The sequence below is a fragment of the Trematosphaeria pertusa genome (assembly GCF_010094035.1).
Source record: "Trematosphaeria pertusa strain CBS 122368 unplaced genomic scaffold BU26scaffold_8, whole genome shotgun sequence".
NCBI classification, from domain to species: domain Eukaryota; kingdom Fungi; phylum Ascomycota; class Dothideomycetes; order Pleosporales; family Trematosphaeriaceae; genus Trematosphaeria; species Trematosphaeria pertusa.
The window spans coordinates 974193-989847 of record NW_022987219.1 but is presented as its reverse complement, the minus strand read 5'-3'; the positions used below and the strand labels follow the sequence as shown (position 1 = coordinate 989847).

At 56.0% G+C, this 15655-nt stretch overlaps 6 protein-coding genes across 6 annotated transcripts; 3 read left to right on the top strand and 3 right to left on the bottom strand.

Moving 5' to 3' along the window:
- Window positions 1–274: 274 nt before the first annotated feature.
- BU26DRAFT_519892 (diacylglycerol O-acyltransferase) lies at window positions 275–2405 on the bottom strand. Its single transcript, XM_033829172.1, has 4 exons — window positions 1898–2405; window positions 1807–1847; window positions 746–1760; window positions 275–695 (listed from the first exon to the last, which is right to left on the bottom strand). The coding sequence occupies exons 1-4, from the start codon at window positions 2139–2141 to the stop codon at window positions 457–459; spliced, it is 1539 nt and encodes a 512-aa protein (XP_033683162.1). The 5' UTR covers window positions 2142–2405; the 3' UTR covers window positions 275–456.
- Window positions 2406–2592: 187 nt separating this feature from the next.
- BU26DRAFT_458275 (WD40 repeat-like protein) lies at window positions 2593–5142 on the top strand. Its single transcript, XM_033824972.1, has 2 exons — window positions 2593–3113; window positions 3163–5142. The coding sequence occupies exons 1-2, from the start codon at window positions 2919–2921 to the stop codon at window positions 4951–4953; spliced, it is 1986 nt and encodes a 661-aa protein (XP_033683161.1). The 5' UTR covers window positions 2593–2918; the 3' UTR covers window positions 4954–5142.
- BU26DRAFT_519889 (TMP-TENI-domain-containing protein) lies at window positions 5113–7213 on the bottom strand. Its single transcript, XM_033829171.1, has 2 exons — window positions 6809–7213; window positions 5113–6747 (listed from the first exon to the last, which is right to left on the bottom strand). The coding sequence occupies exons 1-2, from the start codon at window positions 6912–6914 to the stop codon at window positions 5198–5200; spliced, it is 1656 nt and encodes a 551-aa protein (XP_033683160.1). The 5' UTR covers window positions 6915–7213; the 3' UTR covers window positions 5113–5197.
- Window positions 7214–7612: 399 nt separating this feature from the next.
- BU26DRAFT_485622 (uncharacterized protein) lies at window positions 7613–9828 on the top strand. Its single transcript, XM_033825891.1, has 2 exons — window positions 7613–8258; window positions 8310–9828. The coding sequence occupies exons 1-2, from the start codon at window positions 8102–8104 to the stop codon at window positions 9416–9418; spliced, it is 1266 nt and encodes a 421-aa protein (XP_033683159.1). The 5' UTR covers window positions 7613–8101; the 3' UTR covers window positions 9419–9828.
- BU26DRAFT_540934 (saccharopine dehydrogenase) lies at window positions 9816–11625 on the bottom strand. The gene is made up of 2 exons (XM_033831574.1): window positions 11175–11625; window positions 9816–11108 (listed from the first exon to the last, which is right to left on the bottom strand). Exons 1-2 carry the CDS (start codon window positions 11365–11367, stop codon window positions 10018–10020), a joined length of 1284 nt encoding a protein of 427 aa, XP_033683158.1. The 5' UTR covers window positions 11368–11625; the 3' UTR covers window positions 9816–10017.
- Window positions 11626–13026: 1401 nt separating this feature from the next.
- BU26DRAFT_505904 (uncharacterized protein) lies at window positions 13027–15408 on the top strand (the record flags this gene model as incomplete). Its single annotated transcript, XM_033826878.1, has 4 exons — window positions 13027–13333; window positions 13557–14176; window positions 14277–14732; window positions 14860–15408. 4 exons carry the CDS (start codon window positions 13027–13029, stop codon window positions 15406–15408), a joined length of 1932 nt encoding a protein of 643 aa, XP_033683157.1.
- Window positions 15409–15655: the final 247 nt, after the last annotated feature.

Here is a 15655-nt window from a genome sequence, read left to right as displayed (position 1 = left end):
GCTGGATGCTGCTGGGATAGGCGAGCGCCGCGGCATTGCTTTTTGGTCTGTATTCCAGGCTGAATCTGAGAATTGCGATTCGATGGTGTAGGGCTGTGCGGGAGACTCTAAATGTTCTCTCGTAAGAGCATTGGGGAGATTGGTCACGGGATTGGGGGTAGGGCTCTAGGGCGGGACCTAAAAAGAAATATGGAGGTTAAGAACCCTGCGCTCCATCAACGTGGTGACTTCTGGGATTCGAATGAAGCGCTTGCATGATAATGTGCCATGTGTGGGGCAGCAGTCTCGAATATTGATTCATTGAAGATAGAGCTATCTATACAATCTCACAGTCATAGTCCAACGCAACTACTGCGATTGCTCTGCAAACGATAGCAACAGCTGAGCCATCATGATCCATGCGGATAGAGCAGCTGGGAAGACCCAACCGGACCAATAGCGACCTAGGATGCCGGATTAGCGTCTGACGAAGAATTGTAGCGCTGGGCTTTCTTGATATTGTTTGGAGACACTACCGTACTTCGCCTGCCAGGCAAAGAAATACAGCAGCGCCGCCAGAGGCTGTCCAACGAGACAGAAACTGATCCAGAAGATCATGTTGCCCATGACCTCGCCGCCCATACCCTTCATCTTCTGGATGACATCGGTAAGGAAGATGAGGGGTATTTGGATCATCATTCCCGCAAACGCCACGCCTGGGGTGTGTCAGCCTAGGAAAGAAGAATTCATATGCGTGAGGGCTTACCCAGGATGTTGTGCGTGGGGACGCCGACGAGCAACTCGTGCAGTATGCCAGAAAGGACAAAGACTGCGACCTGGGCATACATGGCTGGCCATCCGCGACGTACGAGAGAGTTGTAAATGTGGCGGCGCATGAAGTTCGTGACGGGCTTGTTCCAAGTCGTCCAGTAGGCGCGAACGCTACTCACATTCCACCAGTCACCGTAAAATTCCCGGTCGCCAAACCTCATGACTTCAGCCAAGGCATTCATGAAGGACTGAAACAGTGCGAAGAAGCCGCAGAGCCAGCAAAATAGTGAGATGGTGGAAAGCTTCATTACACGCTCGACGATAGAGACGAAATCCAAAGTGAACATTTTGTCCAGCGAATTCTGGAGTAGGGGCGCGGCGTACTGGGCGGAAGCGATCCAGATAACAATGCTAAGGCCGGCAACCTCGAGAAGTCGTTTAGCCACGAACATCCAACGAATGCGCTCGGTGCGAGGGTATACGGGCTGGTAAACGAGCGTTGGAGCCCACCAGAAGTAGCAAAGATTCTTCCAGTTGATGTTTCGAGGATACGGGCAGGACGCGTAGATCTCCGGCAGCGGTTCAGACTGATCTGGGTGCAAGAGAGCGTGACGCAGGTCGCGGTTTGTAAAGGCATACGAGGCGGTTTTAAGCCAGACGATGATGGCATGCATTTCGCAGAGCGTACCGATGCCAGGGTGGTGGATGCGATTGTAGACAACGTGGGTAGCAATGAGGAGGTTGGCGGAAGAATTCACACCGTGCAAGAATGCAATGATCCGCCATGACCAGTTGAAGCTCCGCCGGGCAGCGGCGACTTTCTCTGGGGTATTTTGTTCTTCGCCGGCTTTCTTCATCCGGGCCACAGCACTCTTCGCTTGCTGTGCTGCTGCGAGTTCGATCATATATGCGATGAAAAGGTGGCAGGGGACGGAGAGGTAGAGGAGCAAGCCGTATTTGACATCGTCTCGTCGGTAATCGTGGCAACGTATGCATATCAGGACTCCATACTACACAAGTCAGCCATGGTGAACACATGGAAAGAACGAAGCGTACTTTGCGGAAGTTCTCAATCATAAGCCGGAGATTCGAGACGACTGCTTCTTGTTAGAGAGAGTATGCTGTGTAGCGAGCGAGGAATGCGCACTGAGGACGAGGATCATCAGATTCCTAAATCCCAGGAAGCTGGGGGTTTCGGCGCCCTGGGTCAGACATGACGTGCGCTGCTGCGAGTGGGTCGCGAAAACGTGACAGTGTTTGATCTTGCGGGTACTCCGAGTGGAGCTATTCACCGTCTGCTCGGGAGTGTTGCCGTTGGAGGGCATGGCGGAGAGGGTAGAGGGCGCAATGTCTGTACCAGACGTGGTCGCGGTATGAACGAGCGTCGCCATGGCAAGGACTGGGCGACGGTAGGCGTGGTTGCCCGAAGGCTGATACGGGGCGATTTAAAATGCGCCGTGGGTGAGGAATTTCGGGACGGTCGAGTGCGGCGATTGGGCGTCTGGAATGGGCAATTGCACGAACGCAGCTGCTTGGCTGACAAGTCTCGGACGGAAGTGGAGTGGAAGACGGCCGTCCATGGCTTCGGGCTGCAAAGGGCAGTCAGATGTGCCTAGAAAGTGTTGGGAGGGAACTATGGCGGCGCTGCGGGGAATTATGCGAGTGATGCAACGGCCTGCGCCCATGCCGTTGGTGAGTTCGGCCCTGATTCGCAGGTGGTGTGGCTGGTGCGCTGTGGCGGCGCCAAGAACGCTACCAGCCTCGAGCTCCCGACAAAGCAACATCCACCCTCACCCTCGAGCCAGAGATATATCCGCTGCACCACAGCCGCTCCACCACAGCCGCTCCTTACACCACACCTTCCATGTTGGGTGCCTGAGATATTCACTCTGGCAAGCGCCGCATACAATGGAGCGCGGGGAATACCATCCGTACGACGGCCCGCCGCGTCCCCGGCCTAAGAGTACGTCCATTCACCCTGGTTATTTGTCGATAGCAAATAGCAAACATGATCTACCGCCGCGAAGTCCATCGCCGTGCATTCTCAGATGATACGCAGAGTTGGTGGTGCGAATACTGGGAGAGACCAAGGTGTCCGTACTACATTTGCGCCATTCATGGCAAACTGAGTGCGGACTCTCCAGTCGCACTCCATCTCTCGCGCCGCCATGGGCCATGATCACTGGCACAACAGCCCAGCAGTCACCGCAAAGTATCGGGCTTATGCTAACCTGGGCTTCCACACAGGGGCGGTAACCGACTATGGCTCGACAACGGTGCAATGGATGCGCAACCGGCGCCCGCGCTACAAGAATGCACCGGTTCCAGAGATGGAGCGGCCGAGCGCCAGCTATATCGTCGACGTACGGATGCCAGCACCGCGACATCTCATAGCGCACTAACAGTGAGTAGATGGAACCGCCCGCAGCCCGAGTCGCCAGCGCCGCCGAATCCATCCCCGCCAAAGCGCTCCATTCTTCCCTCAACAAGGTCAAACATCCTATAAATGTGGTCAAGTGGACACCCGAGGGCCGGCGCCTGCTCACCGGCTCGACAAGCGGCGAGTTCACCTTGTGGAACGGCATGGGCTTCAACTTCGAAACCATCATGCAGGCTCACGAGTCTGCGATCCGCTCCGTCGCATACACCCACACCGACGACTGGCTCCTATCGGCAGATCAGACCGGTATTGTCAAGTACTGGCAAACAAACTTCAACAACGTCAAAGAGATCCAGGCCCATACCGAAGCAATACGAGGGCTTGCGATTGCTCCGACCGACGCGAAGTTCGTAACATGCGCCGACGATACCACGCTGAAGATATGGGACTTCGCTAGCAGCGCGGAGGAGTCAACTTTGACGGGACATGGATGGGAAGTGAAGACGGTCGACTGGCATCCTACGAAAGGCCTTCTGGTATCGGGGTCGAAGGATCACCAGGTTAAGCTGTGGGATCCGCGAACGGGTCGCTGTCTCACGACACTTCATGGACATAAGAACCCAATATCAAAGACTATGTTCGAACCTGTCCTGGGAAATCTTATGGCAACCTGCGCCCGTGACCACACAGCTCGGATATTTGACCTGCGGATGATGCGCGATGTCCTGCTGCTTCGAGGACACGAGAAGGACGTCATCACCATGGCATGGCATCCTATACACAAGAATCTGCTCTCGACGGGTGGTGTTGATGGCAGCATCATGCACTACCTGCTGGACGAACAGAATCCACCTCCGGGAGTGGCACCATCAATACCTCCCTACGATGCGGCCGACCCACAAAATGCGCCTGCACAAACTATCTATCCCGCACATAGCATTCAATATGCTCATGACTTCACGGTCTGGACGCTTGACTGGCATCCCCTCGGACATATCCTGGCCTCAGGTTCCAACGACCGTGTAACGCGCTTCTGGACGCGCCCAAGGCCCGGAGACAACGCATGCTTCAATGACCGGTATCACATTGGCCAGGCCGCAGCAGAAGCACAGGGTACATACGACCGCGGCCGTAACAGGCAGCAGATGCGCGAAGAGGAAGAGCTTGAAGCGGAAGATGAAGCCGAAGGGCTTCAAGATCAGAAGTTGCCGTCGAAGAACCCAGGAGTACCTCTACTACCCCCTGGTCTCACTCTTCCAGGCCTCAACGCAGCAGCCGATGGTACAAGTAGTGCACTACCTGGGATCGGTGGCGTGCCGCCGCCCCCAGCAAACCTGCCCCATGGCATGCCCTTTCCCCCTCCCAATCCGAACGCTCTACCTCCTCCAGGCGCAGGCTTTCCGCCGCCGCCGTTGCCAGCCATGGACCCCCAGCGACTCGCTCAACTCATCGCTTCCGGCGCTCTACCTCCTCCGCCTTTACCCCAAGGTGCGCCGCCTGGTGCGCCGCCTGGTGCCCCACCACCGTTTCCGCCTCACCTGAACTTCCCCTTCCCTGGAGGTATGCCGCCACCCGGTATGCCTCCGCCGCCCGGTTCATTCCCTCCGGGATTCCCTGGTTTCCCACCGCCACTTCCAGCCGGTATGAGCGTTGCTGGCAGCCCATCGCCTCCGCAGAATGGTGGACCTGTAGGCGGACCTGTTGGCGGCGTTGGAATGGATGGAGGGGCTGGTGGGAGTGTTAGGAGGCGAGCGCCTCTGCCTAGTCAGCAGGAGAGTTTGAAGGCAGAGATGAGGAAGGGACATTATCGGAAGCCTAGATGAGCCTAGGGCCTGAGTTAGTTGATGAGCATGACGCCTGAATGCGTTCGGAGGGAACAGGCCAAGGAAAGGATCATTTTGTATCATCAGTGTAGTGTTAGGGGCATGGGCTAGGCGCAGTGGCGTTTTGTCGCATGTGCTAGAGCGATAGCATAGTGGAGGCGATGGAATGCAATACCCGATGTTCTCCTTCTTATCTGATCTCGAGTGTAAGCTTGCTTCTGATATCTCATATCATACCCCGACTTTACAGCTCCCTCAACAGCCCCGCATCAGGGATCTCCTTAATAGCCTCGACCTTCACCCGCTGCAGCCACTCGTCCTTCCCCTCCACAACCTCCACCCCTCTCAAATACAACTCATCAATGAACGCTGGAATAAATGTCCCCGGTCCCTTTACATCTTCTCGCTCCGCAGCGTACTCCGCCGCGATCTCATAGTGCAACATTCCCGCGACCGCAGCAGCGAGCTTATCCTCCGGACACGCAGCCATATACGCGGATATCGTGGTTCCCAGCGTGCATCCGCTGCCCGTAACCATACCAAGATACTTATGCCCGTTCGAAACCGCATAGGTGCGCGTGCCGTCGCTGACGATATCCGTCGCGCCCGTCATGAGCACGACGGTGCGCTCGCGGGCGGCGATGCGCTCGACGACATACGCTTTCTGGTCGCGCGTGAAAAGCGAGGCCCCGCTGTCGACGCCGCGCTGCTGCGAAGAGTCGTCTAGTATGAAGCCCGACGCCCGCGCCACGGCCATGATCTCCCTCTCGTTCCCCTTGATCAGGTCAAAGTACCCGCTCGCCAGAAGGAACCTCAGCGCTTCTTTTCTCGCGCTCGTTGCGCCTGCGCCCACGGGATCGAGCACGATCGGTCCCCCACCGGCGTTGTACGCAACGATAGCTTTCCGATGGTTGGTCAGCGCGTCCGGCGTCGCGGTCCCCATGTTGATGACCAACCCGCCGCCTAACTTGGCTAGGTCGGTCGCTTCGTCCCCGTTGGTGGACATTATGGGCGAGGCGCCGATGGCGAGGGCGACGCTGGCGGCGAAGTTTTGGACGACGAGGTTGGTCATGTTGTGGCTAAGGGGGGAGGTGGAGTGCACGGTTTTGATGGCTTTGCGGGTTGCCTCCTGGATGGCGGAGGAGGAGGGGGAGGATGGGAGGGCTGGGCTTTCTTTGCATTTTGCCTTGAAAGGAGGAGGGGACTTGATTAGATTTGCGAGGTTCGACGCAGCCTTTTGAACGTCTGGAGCACCGATGATAGCAGATACTATGGCGACGCCGTCGATGGATTTTGGTGGTGAGGATGAGGGTGAGGTGGAAGGTGCGTAGAGCTGGTAGATTATGCGTTGGAGGTTGGATGCGTTGACGCCGCCTATGCAAACAGTCTTCACCTTTCTTGACGCCTCGCTCGTGGTGTTGAGGTAGTGCAAGATCTTGCGGATGCCGTTGATGCCGATGATGTCCTTGGTGTTTTTCTTTGTGTTCGTGGCGTAGAGTGTGCCGATGCCGAGGTAGTCTGCTCCGCGTTCGACGGCTATATTGGCTTCTTCGATGCTGGATACGGTGGCTCCGATGATTTTGTCGTCTCCTAGGATTTTCCGGGCTGAGAGGAGATCCATGTCATCTTGGCCTAGGTGCACGCCCTCGCAGCCTACGGCGAGGGCTACGTCGACGCGGTCGTTGATGATGAGGGGGACGTTGCGCTGTTTGCATTTCGAGTGCAGGGCTTTTGCGGTTTGGATGAGGATGCCAGTCTCGCTGGATTTGTCTCTGTATTGCACAATGGTTACGCCTGGAATCGAGTTAGCTGGAACAGTCACACTCAATGCTTCCCTTGGGTGATAAGAACTTGCCTCCCAGAAGAGCTTGCTCAACAACCTCAACCAGATCTCTATTCCCCAAAATAGCCTCGGTCGAATCGGTCACCAAATATAGCGAATAGTCAGCTTGAGGCTTCATCCTGGCAGCTGTAAGGGGAAGCATCGGCCCGAGATGGAGGTGTGCGGAAGCTGGAGCTTCCAAGCGTTTTGCATTTGTATGACGCAGAATAGGCGAGGAGATGCGCAACGCGCCTCGACTGGAGTTGCCCGTTGATGTTTGCAGTGGCTGCAACAGTAGAATAAATTATGCCTATCTGAACAGGGCGGGCGCACTTCACTCGGGCTTTACTCAGTTGAGATGTGGTGATGCATCCATGGATCTCGCCTGGCTAACGGGCGGCCGAATGTGGCGCTACTCCACCACCAAATTGCGAACAGGCTGAGCAGGGATTAGAATTGCGACATAGTGAACAGACTGGGCGGGATTTGAAATGCGAAATAGCGAATAGACTGGAGATTTAGAAATGCAGTCAGCTACTTGATTTGCAGCGGACAACGACGAGCAGCTCGGATCAAGACCGAAGGAAGCCCGATTGCTTCTCCGCAGCGGCTGTCAACATGCCCTACCCCCTTGATTGCACTCCGCAGATTCCGGTAGGGCGAGCGGGGCCTGCAGGTGTTTGAAGAAAGGGTGAATGACACGCAGCGAGGTGGCCGGCTGTGATTTGCGGTTCGGGCTGCTGCGTGGACCGTTCCTTCTGGCGGCGCTCGGCGAATCTGATTTTTAACCTCCGCCCGCTGCCTACTTAAATTCCTCCCCTCGACACCGACCTTGCCCACACACTCTGCATTTCACTCAACGCAAAACCCATCAAAAAAGCACTGCGAGTCCAGTCGCCGCACGGGAACATTCCCTCCGCCAGCCAGCAAACCGCCCACCCAGCCCTATTTCAACGTCGCACTCCCGCGGCCTGCCCCAAACCGCCACCTCGCCCTCTGGCACCCTGCACGCACCAAACAACCACAGCGTCGTCCGACAACTGCGGTATATGTATTCGCGCCAAAGGAACGCCTTCCGACTCGAACCTCCTCCGAAGCTGCAACCATTTCGCAGTACGCGGAACCCTAGCAGTGTGCACCACTGCACCAACGGCTAGCCTACACCACCGCTGACTACGCGCCTGGCACCCCCCGTACACATTTCCTAGAGCCTGCATCTACTGCATGTCTCTTTCGGCCTTCCTCAAGAAGCCTGTCTTTCCTATACTCGTTTGCCCGCTGCACCAGAAGTAAACCCGCCGAATCTCCACCTCCCCCACCGCAACCATGGCTACCATCAACGTCCGCCGCGATGTCACCGACCCCTTCTACCGCTACAAGATGGAGCGCCTCCAGTCCAAGATTGAGGGCAAGGGTAACGGCATCAAGACTGTCATTGTCAACCTGAGCAGCGTTGCTGGCTCTTTGGCCCGCCCTCCTGCATGTGAGTCCTCCCGGCCGCGACTCATGACTGACTAAGCTAACCAGTATGCAGATGTCATCAAGTACTTTGGCTTCGAGCTTGGAGCCCAGACGAACATCAATCCTAGCGACGACCGTTGGATCATTAATGGAGCCCACGATGCCAGCAAACTCCAGGACTACCTGGACGGCTTCATCTCCAAGTTCGTTCTCTGCAAGAAGTGCAAGAACCCGGAGACCGTCATGGAAATCAAGGACGGCCGCATCATGCTCGACTGCAAGGCCTGCGGTCAGCGCTCCGAGGTCGATCTCCGCTTGAAGCTCAGCTCCTTCATCCTGAAGAACCAGCCTAAGAAGGGCAAGAAGGACAAGGCCGCCAGGAAGGCGGAGCGCCGCGCCCGCAAGGAGGCCGGCCTAGCCCACCCCGACGAAGGATCCCAGAACGGCGGTAGCCCTGGTGACAGCGCATCTGACCATGCAGAAGAGAATGGCGACCTCGAGATCGAGGCTGGTAGCGACGATGAGCTCACTCGCCAGATCAATGAAGGAGCCAAGGAGATTGAAGTTGTTGAAACAGAGAAGGAGGTCAAGTGGGCCACAGACTTCTCCGCTGAGGCTCTTAAATCTCGCGCCGAGGAACTGCCCGACGAACTCAAGCGCGTCGCCATTGACGATAATGAAGAAGGCGAGGGCGGTGGATCCAGCTCCTACGACGAATTGGGCAAATGGGTCCTGGACACTGCTGCCGACAAGGGCGGCGTTGAGAAGCTTGACAACGTCGAGATCTACCTCAAGGCCAAGGAGCTCGGCATCGAGAGCAAGCACCGCACCCTCACCGTCCTCGCTCAGACCTTGTTTAGCGAGAAGATCGTCAAGCAGATCGAGCCCCGTGCTCCGATGCTTAAGAAGATGATCACTTCTGAGCGCCATGAGAAGGCCTTCCTCGGCGGTACCGAGCGCTTCGTAGGCAAGGAGAAGCCCGAGCTTATCCCTCAGGTCTCGGCTATCCTGCTCAAGTACTACGAGAGCGATCTTATCTCCGAGGAAGTCCTCAAGGCTTGGGGCTCCAAGGCTAGCAAGAAGTACGTCGACATCAAGATCAGCAAGAGCGTTCGTAAGTCGGCCGAGAAGTTCATGGAGTGGCTCGAAAACGCCGAGAGTGACGAGGAGGACTCGGAGTAACCCGGTCTTCATCGCTCGGGTCCTATTCTGCATTACACTCCTTGGACCGATGCTCCGCTTGGCCATCGTCAGCCTTTGCTCCGTGCTCAAATTGTCTTGTGTTTGCTATTTTGACTTCTGGACGGCGTGTGGATAGCTCTGCTCCTGTCTCTGCGTAATGGTTTGAAGATATGTGGTGGGTGCAACTGGACTCTCCCTTCTTGCTACTCCTACTCAGCTCAATGAAAAAATTTGCTTCCGCATTATTGCGCGATCGAGTCGTGATGTCACATCCACATTGAGATCTCAGACTGATTCTTTTCAGCTCGGACTTATGCTCCCATCCAAGAAACGGAGTCGCACCGCTGAGTAGAATTAAGATCGCACTTCCTGGGAATGGAACTGGTCGTAACATGTAGTGCATACTGTGGTACATTTTGTTTTGAAATACATATGATGATAAGGTGTTCCGCATCGCATAAAGTCCGCCACGCCGTTTAACACGGGCGCTCGCGCTTGAATGGAATGCTGCCGGGCTCTCTAGCTGTGTATCCATAGGCACTCCCTTCTTGGCCGCCGTGGCCTGCGCAACAGGTAGGCTGACAGCCTTCAGGGCGTTTTCATTGACCGACCTGGATCTTCATGCCAAACTCATTCAACTTCCCCACGTACTCCTCTCCCAACGTCGCCGGCGTAAGAATCCCTCCGCCCAGTCTTCCAGCCTCGGTCTTCCCAACATCGCCCCTCAAAATCACATCCGCAGCCGCGCTCAGCGTCAGCGCCGTCGTCGCATACCCTCCATGCGCGACATCCAGCCTCCCCATGACCTTCTCCTTCCGCTCCGTATCCGCGATCCCCACGGCGCGGTAGCTCATGAAGTCTTTCTTCATGCTTTCCTTCGCGGGTCCTTCGCCTGCCTTCGAAATAACGAAGCGTCGGACGAGAGGCGAGAGGAGCAAGCGTGTGGGCGGTAGGGCGAGGAGCAGGCCGAAGAGTCCAACGCCAAGTTTGAAGAGGACGCCGAAGAGCAGGGATTTGGCGCGCATGTACTCTGTGAAGCGGAAGTACGGGCCGTAGGAGAGCGAGGGGCGGGAGGTGGCTGTGGACTCGTACAGGCCCCAGCTGCGATGCACGATGCAGGTGTCTACGCTCGCCATTACGTGCGTGGTTTGGATGCCGCCGAGCTCCGGAATACTCTGCAGGCCTAGGAGGCGGTAGAACAAGCTTCCTCTCGGCGCTTTCGACGGAGAATTGGGTTTGACAGGGGATATTGAATAGGGATGCAAGCGCTTTGCCATTTCCCTAAGCGGGTACTTTTCGAAGAGGTCGAGCGTCGTCAAGCTAGTGCCGCCGCTGAGGCCGGATTTGAGGTCGTACAGGGACATGATAACGTTGAGGGTGCCGGCGTGGAGAGTCTTGCGGATGTGAGTGGTGAGCGAGAAGGCCATGATGTCGGCGGGGACGGAGTCGACGCCGCACTGGGGGATGATGATTGCACCATTTTTTCGAGCGAGGGTGTGGTATTTAGCGATCATGTCGTAGTACCAGGGAACTTCGCCCGTGCAGTCGAGATAGTGGGTGCCGTTTTCAGCGCAGGCGGCGACCACGGGTTCGCCGAAGTGCATGAATGGGCCTATGGTGTTAATGAGGAGGCGGGTTTTCGTGGTCAGACGGCTCAATTGGTCTTTCTGAAGTTCGCATGTCTCGATATCTGTCGTGTAGATTAGTTTCCACGTAGGTCTAGAGGAGAGCCATGACATGGGGATTGAAAATTTACCTGGCTGCGGACGGTTGGGGTTCAGCTCTTTCAATTCATCGGCGACGCTTTGCAGTTTCTTTGCGTTGCGTCCTGCAATGGCCCACTTTAGGTCTTGGGGTAGATTCGTAGTGATCCATTCTGCGGTTAGCTTTCCTGTGTAGCCAGTCGCTCCAAGCAGGACAAGCTCGTATGGGCGTGAGTTTTCAGCCATTGCAGGGAGACGATGTTCAATGATGACTCTACAGGGTCTGAAGATGAAAGAGTTAACGGTAGATTGGTAGAAGAAAGATCAAGCCGTCCGTATCACCTGCTCGGGCTCGCGAAAACATAGTAGTGAAGTCATGCCGAGGCAGGGACGCTTTGCCCCGTGGAAGTGGCAATACGAGACGAATTCGACAGCCCGCCCATCGACACAGGTATGAAGAAGGACATCGGATTCATTTGAGAGCTAATTTCTACGCACTTCGATACTCAACTACGTAGGGTTGAATCATAAGCAAACGTAAAGCGGCAATGTTGAGTCAATTTCAGGCTAGTGTCTTTAGAGCTAGCGAGTTTCTTGGCACTCCCCACAGACAGTGTTCAGAACTGACAACACAACCATCCTCCACTCACCGCCCATCACCCCTCCATCACCGTCGCAACGAGCCCTTCTGATCCGTTGCGGCATTTGACCCACCAGCTGATATTTTGATGCTACTAATTTCGAAGCGTCTGCGCCGTGCCTCTGTAGACGAGCCGTGCTGAAGCCCGGCACCGCTTAGGATGACTGGTTAGCTCCTTCAATGCATCCCTCCGAGCATCACCGCTAACCATCCCAAAGTTTCACAGAATTGCGTTAAGATACCTCTGCTGCGTATATCCACGTTCCCGATGAAACGTTAGTAGGCACGATGCGCGTGCGAAGCTCTGCGGGCGGCAGACTCCTCGGCGCTTACAGAGCCGCGAGGCTTTAGGCCATGAGGCACAGGAGCCACACAGTCGCTCCTCTGGATCCGCACGCGCTCCACGCTCAGGGTCGCGTCCACGACGCTGCTGGTAGAAAACAATGAAACATGTTTATCCGTGGCCTGGCTCGGTTCCGACTCGAATCGGCCTCGCTATACTTCCTCTGCTCCATCTGGGTCAAGATACTTTTCGTGAATACAAGAGTGGCATTTTTCGTTGAGAGAGCCTATGAACCGCTGGCTTGAGAAGGTGTCCGCTATGGGCGAAGGCACTCGCCTTCTTTCCGCTCCGACATACTTCAGGCGGCAGCATACCGAAGCGGACATTGCATCTCGCCTCCGAACCGTGTTCAGTCACGCATATGCGACTCTCTTGGTTCATGGCAGCCTAGCTCCGCGCGGCCCGCCTTGGGTATAAAGAGAACGTGGTTCGAAGAACTGCGTGAATCACCGGGAAGCCAGGGAGCTCGTGAGCAAAGATGACGAAATAACATGAAACAATTGTTTGCATTCCGAGCTACATTCGGTGACCTGAACAAGTCATATGGGCCGCTTAGGAAGGTGGTTAGGTGACACGTGGATAGGTAAGCCTCGGGAAGCTATCGGACACATCCAAGAGGTCTTCATCGCGGTACTTCTCCGTCTCGGTTTCTCTATCCTCCGTACCGATCCAGCCTCCGCTGTTCGTCATTCTACCCGCTGTTGCCATATTTTTGCAGGCTTTCCAGGCTTCAAAACGTGGTTGGTACGGCGTCTTACTGCTGGGTTGGATGGTGTGGTGGGTCCGTGCTAGCGCGGGCTTGGCGGCCTGCTTTAAGTACTGTAGGCCCCTCCACATGAGGTCGTCTCTTTCACTCTTCCTCTTCGACTTATGATCCGCGCCGACCGACCTTTCCGCTATTTCTCGTTACAAAAACGCTTCAATGGCCGAGACTTGTATAGTCTGCCTCGGCGACCTCGTCCTCCAAGACGATGGGCACCTCACCGCCACCGACGCCTCGCTTGCGACCACTGATGGGGCTGATAGCGAGCGTCATCCCAGCAAGCTTCAAAGAATCCTATCCACGCCTCGCGAGGCAACACCAAAAGACGAAGAACTGGTTGCGCACCTGCTGCCTTGTGGACACAACCTACACAATGATTGTTTGAAACCGTGGGTGGAGCGGGCGAACAGTTGCCCTATATGCCGGGCCAACTTTAACATGGTGGAGCTCAGCGCACGGATTGGAGGTATGCATTCCTACCCAAGAGACCGGCGCCGGTTGGCGACCCCTTTCGAATATCCACAAGGTCGACCCATTCAAAGTGGCATCTACGTTTGAGGGGTTAAATTGGGATGCGTCTTCCTGAAGGACTTCAGAGTCCTATTGGTTGTAGGCGCCCAGTGATATCACTTTGAGTGGTTTGACCCTGTTCACTCCCATGGCATTAGTCTGACTAACTCCTTCGATAGGACCGATTCTCTCTTCCTACGCCGTCCAAGATAAGCAGCAGGTCGCCGAGGTCGATCCGTCTATGATAATTGAGGAGGACTATATCCTGGAGGACGATGGAAGCTACGACGCTTGCATGGTGTGCGATGAGTTTGGAGATTCCTCGCAGCTCATGTACTGCCACAGCTGTGAGCAGCTCTGCCACGTCTTCTGTGCAGGTCTTGACAAGATGCCGACGCGCGGCGCCTGGTACTGTCAAGGGTGCATCGAGAATCCTGCCTTGTTGGAGGCTTCCTCACGACGCCCTACACCTCGCGGTCCTGCAGCTTATGTCAACGGACGAAGCCGAATACCTCATCGGAATCGGGCCCCGGATGAATGGGTCGGCGTTTGGCAGAGTGTATGGGACCGCCTCCACTTTGATATCGAGTTCCCTTTTGAGGATGAGGATCAATCCGAAACCAGATCGGAGATCCAACGACGCGAGAACCAAGAGTGGGAGCGTCGATTCGAACTCGCCCGTCAGTTGGGCGCAGGCACCCGATTTCGTGCTGCCGCCGACAACATCCATGCCCATCGCGCGGGTGCCGGCAACCGTCACCGCCCTGTTAATCGTACGCTTCACCGAGAGGCTCCCAAGGTACGCAGGTTCCTATACGCAACTCTCAATATGGGTCTTCACATGTGAAGGCCTTCATGGATAGCTTTCTAGCAGGAGAACAAGTACTGATAGTTCGCAGACACCCAAGGATCCGGAATCGCAAGAGGAGTTGAGGGCATGGAACGCTTTCGAAAAGGCCCGTGAGCAGGTTGCTGAGATGGAAGGCCGCCCGCCGCCAGGTAACATTGGCAGCAGCAGCCGTGGACGCAAGCGGAAGTCTGTGGATACTTCGCCCACCGAAACTGAGCCACGAGAGCCCCCGGAACCAGAGCGAAAGCTGAAGCGCCCTCGCACCCGTCTGAACGTGGAGACGGGTGCAGAGCCATCCACTGCTGCCGCCGCTCGTCGCAACACTGTCATCAACAATACCTCGCCGCCGAATGGTGTCAACAACGGTGGGGATCCATCTACTGCACCTGGATTCCTCCAATCGCTTCTCCAAGAAGTTGAAGTGGACCCTTTCGCTGAGCATGAGAAGGAGATTGCTGCACCTCAACCAAAGCGCGTTATCATCGAGCGCGCTTGCTCACCCCAGGTACGTAGGACACATCTGGCCCTTAGTAGCCACCCCTGAAGATCCTCGGCGAATCCAGACAAAGGCAGGGCACGCTCGAACGATGGCTCCCCTTCTGGGCTACGGCGTTTGCTAACCTTTACCGCAGAACTCTTCGCCTGGTCTTTCTCCTGTCTACCCGACGCCGCATGGTATGACCACACCACCGCCGCTGAATATCGCACGTACGGAGTCGCCAGCACAGCAAGATCAGCAGCTGTCTCCTACCTACTCGCCCTACTCTCCCGTGGACGACGATGCTCGCCCGGGTCGCAAGAAACTACCCCACCGCCAGCGCTCTGCTGGGTTGAACAGCCCACCACGTTCGAAGGACTCGTCGCCAACCCGCTCGTCGTCTCTCTCGTACTCGACAAAAGCAGAATTGCAACGTATGGTTACCCTTGTGCTCAAGCCCTTCTATATCAAAAAGGAAATCACGAAAGACGAATATACAGATATCAACAGGGACGTATCGCGACTATTATACGATAGGGTGGGAGACGCCGGCGCGGAAGCTCTGGCTAACCAGGAGACGAGGGAGAAATGGCAGAAGATGGCCAGCGACGAGGTCGACGGCGCCGTCAAGGGTCTGCGGGCTAATGGACCAGCCGCCCACTCACCTACTGCTACCGCCGAGGATTCTTCTTCGTCTTCTTGAACTTCGAAAGCACGCTGAGGGCTCTTTGGGAGCCTCTGAACGAAGCTCGGTTATGGGTCCGCACCCTGGCGTTCTGACGTAGCGGTTCTTCTCGTAGATATACCCTTGGGCATTTGAGGCGTTCGGACTAGGAATATTACGACTGGGATTGATACCATGGGCTTCGGCTTCTTTGGGGATGGAAGTTTTTCCTAGATAGCGCGCTGCGCCTGTGAAGATTACAGGGTAGCGTTTCGGAATGGACGAT

What these genes read in the sequence shown, in the direction of transcription:
- BU26DRAFT_519892 (XM_033829172.1), bottom strand. Translation starts at nt 2,141, where the DNA reads ATGGCGACGCTCGTTCATACCGCGACCACGTCTGGTACAGACATTGCG. An exon ending in TCTGATGATCCTCGTCCTCA is followed by an intron (nt 1,848 to 1,897) that starts GTGCGCATTCCT and finishes AACAAGAAGCAG; the next exon opens with TCGTCTCGAATCTCCGGCTT. An exon ending in TGATTGAGAACTTCCGCAAA is followed by an intron (nt 1,761 to 1,806) that starts GTACGCTTCGTT and finishes TGACTTGTGTAG; the next exon opens with TATGGAGTCCTGATATGCAT.
- BU26DRAFT_458275 (XM_033824972.1), top strand. Translation starts at nt 2,919, where the DNA reads ATGGGCCATGATCACTGGCACAACAGCCCAGCAGTCACCGCAAAGTAT. An exon ending in GCGCCAGCTATATCGTCGAC is followed by an intron (nt 3,114 to 3,162) that starts GTACGGATGCCA and finishes AACAGTGAGTAG; the next exon opens with ATGGAACCGCCCGCAGCCCG.
- BU26DRAFT_519889 (XM_033829171.1), bottom strand. Translation starts at nt 6,914, where the DNA reads ATGAAGCCTCAAGCTGACTATTCGCTATATTTGGTGACCGATTCGACC. An exon ending in TGAGCAAGCTCTTCTGGGAG is followed by an intron (nt 6,748 to 6,808) that starts GCAAGTTCTTAT and finishes ACTCGATTCCAG; the next exon opens with GCGTAACCATTGTGCAATAC.
- BU26DRAFT_485622 (XM_033825891.1), top strand. Translation starts at nt 8,102, where the DNA reads ATGGCTACCATCAACGTCCGCCGCGATGTCACCGACCCCTTCTACCGC. An exon ending in TTTGGCCCGCCCTCCTGCAT is followed by an intron (nt 8,259 to 8,309) that starts GTGAGTCCTCCC and finishes ACCAGTATGCAG; the next exon opens with ATGTCATCAAGTACTTTGGC.
- BU26DRAFT_540934 (XM_033831574.1), bottom strand. Translation starts at nt 11,367, where the DNA reads ATGGCTGAAAACTCACGCCCATACGAGCTTGTCCTGCTTGGAGCGACT. An exon ending in CCCCAACCGTCCGCAGCCAG is followed by an intron (nt 11,109 to 11,174) that starts GTAAATTTTCAA and finishes TCTACACGACAG; the next exon opens with ATATCGAGACATGCGAACTT.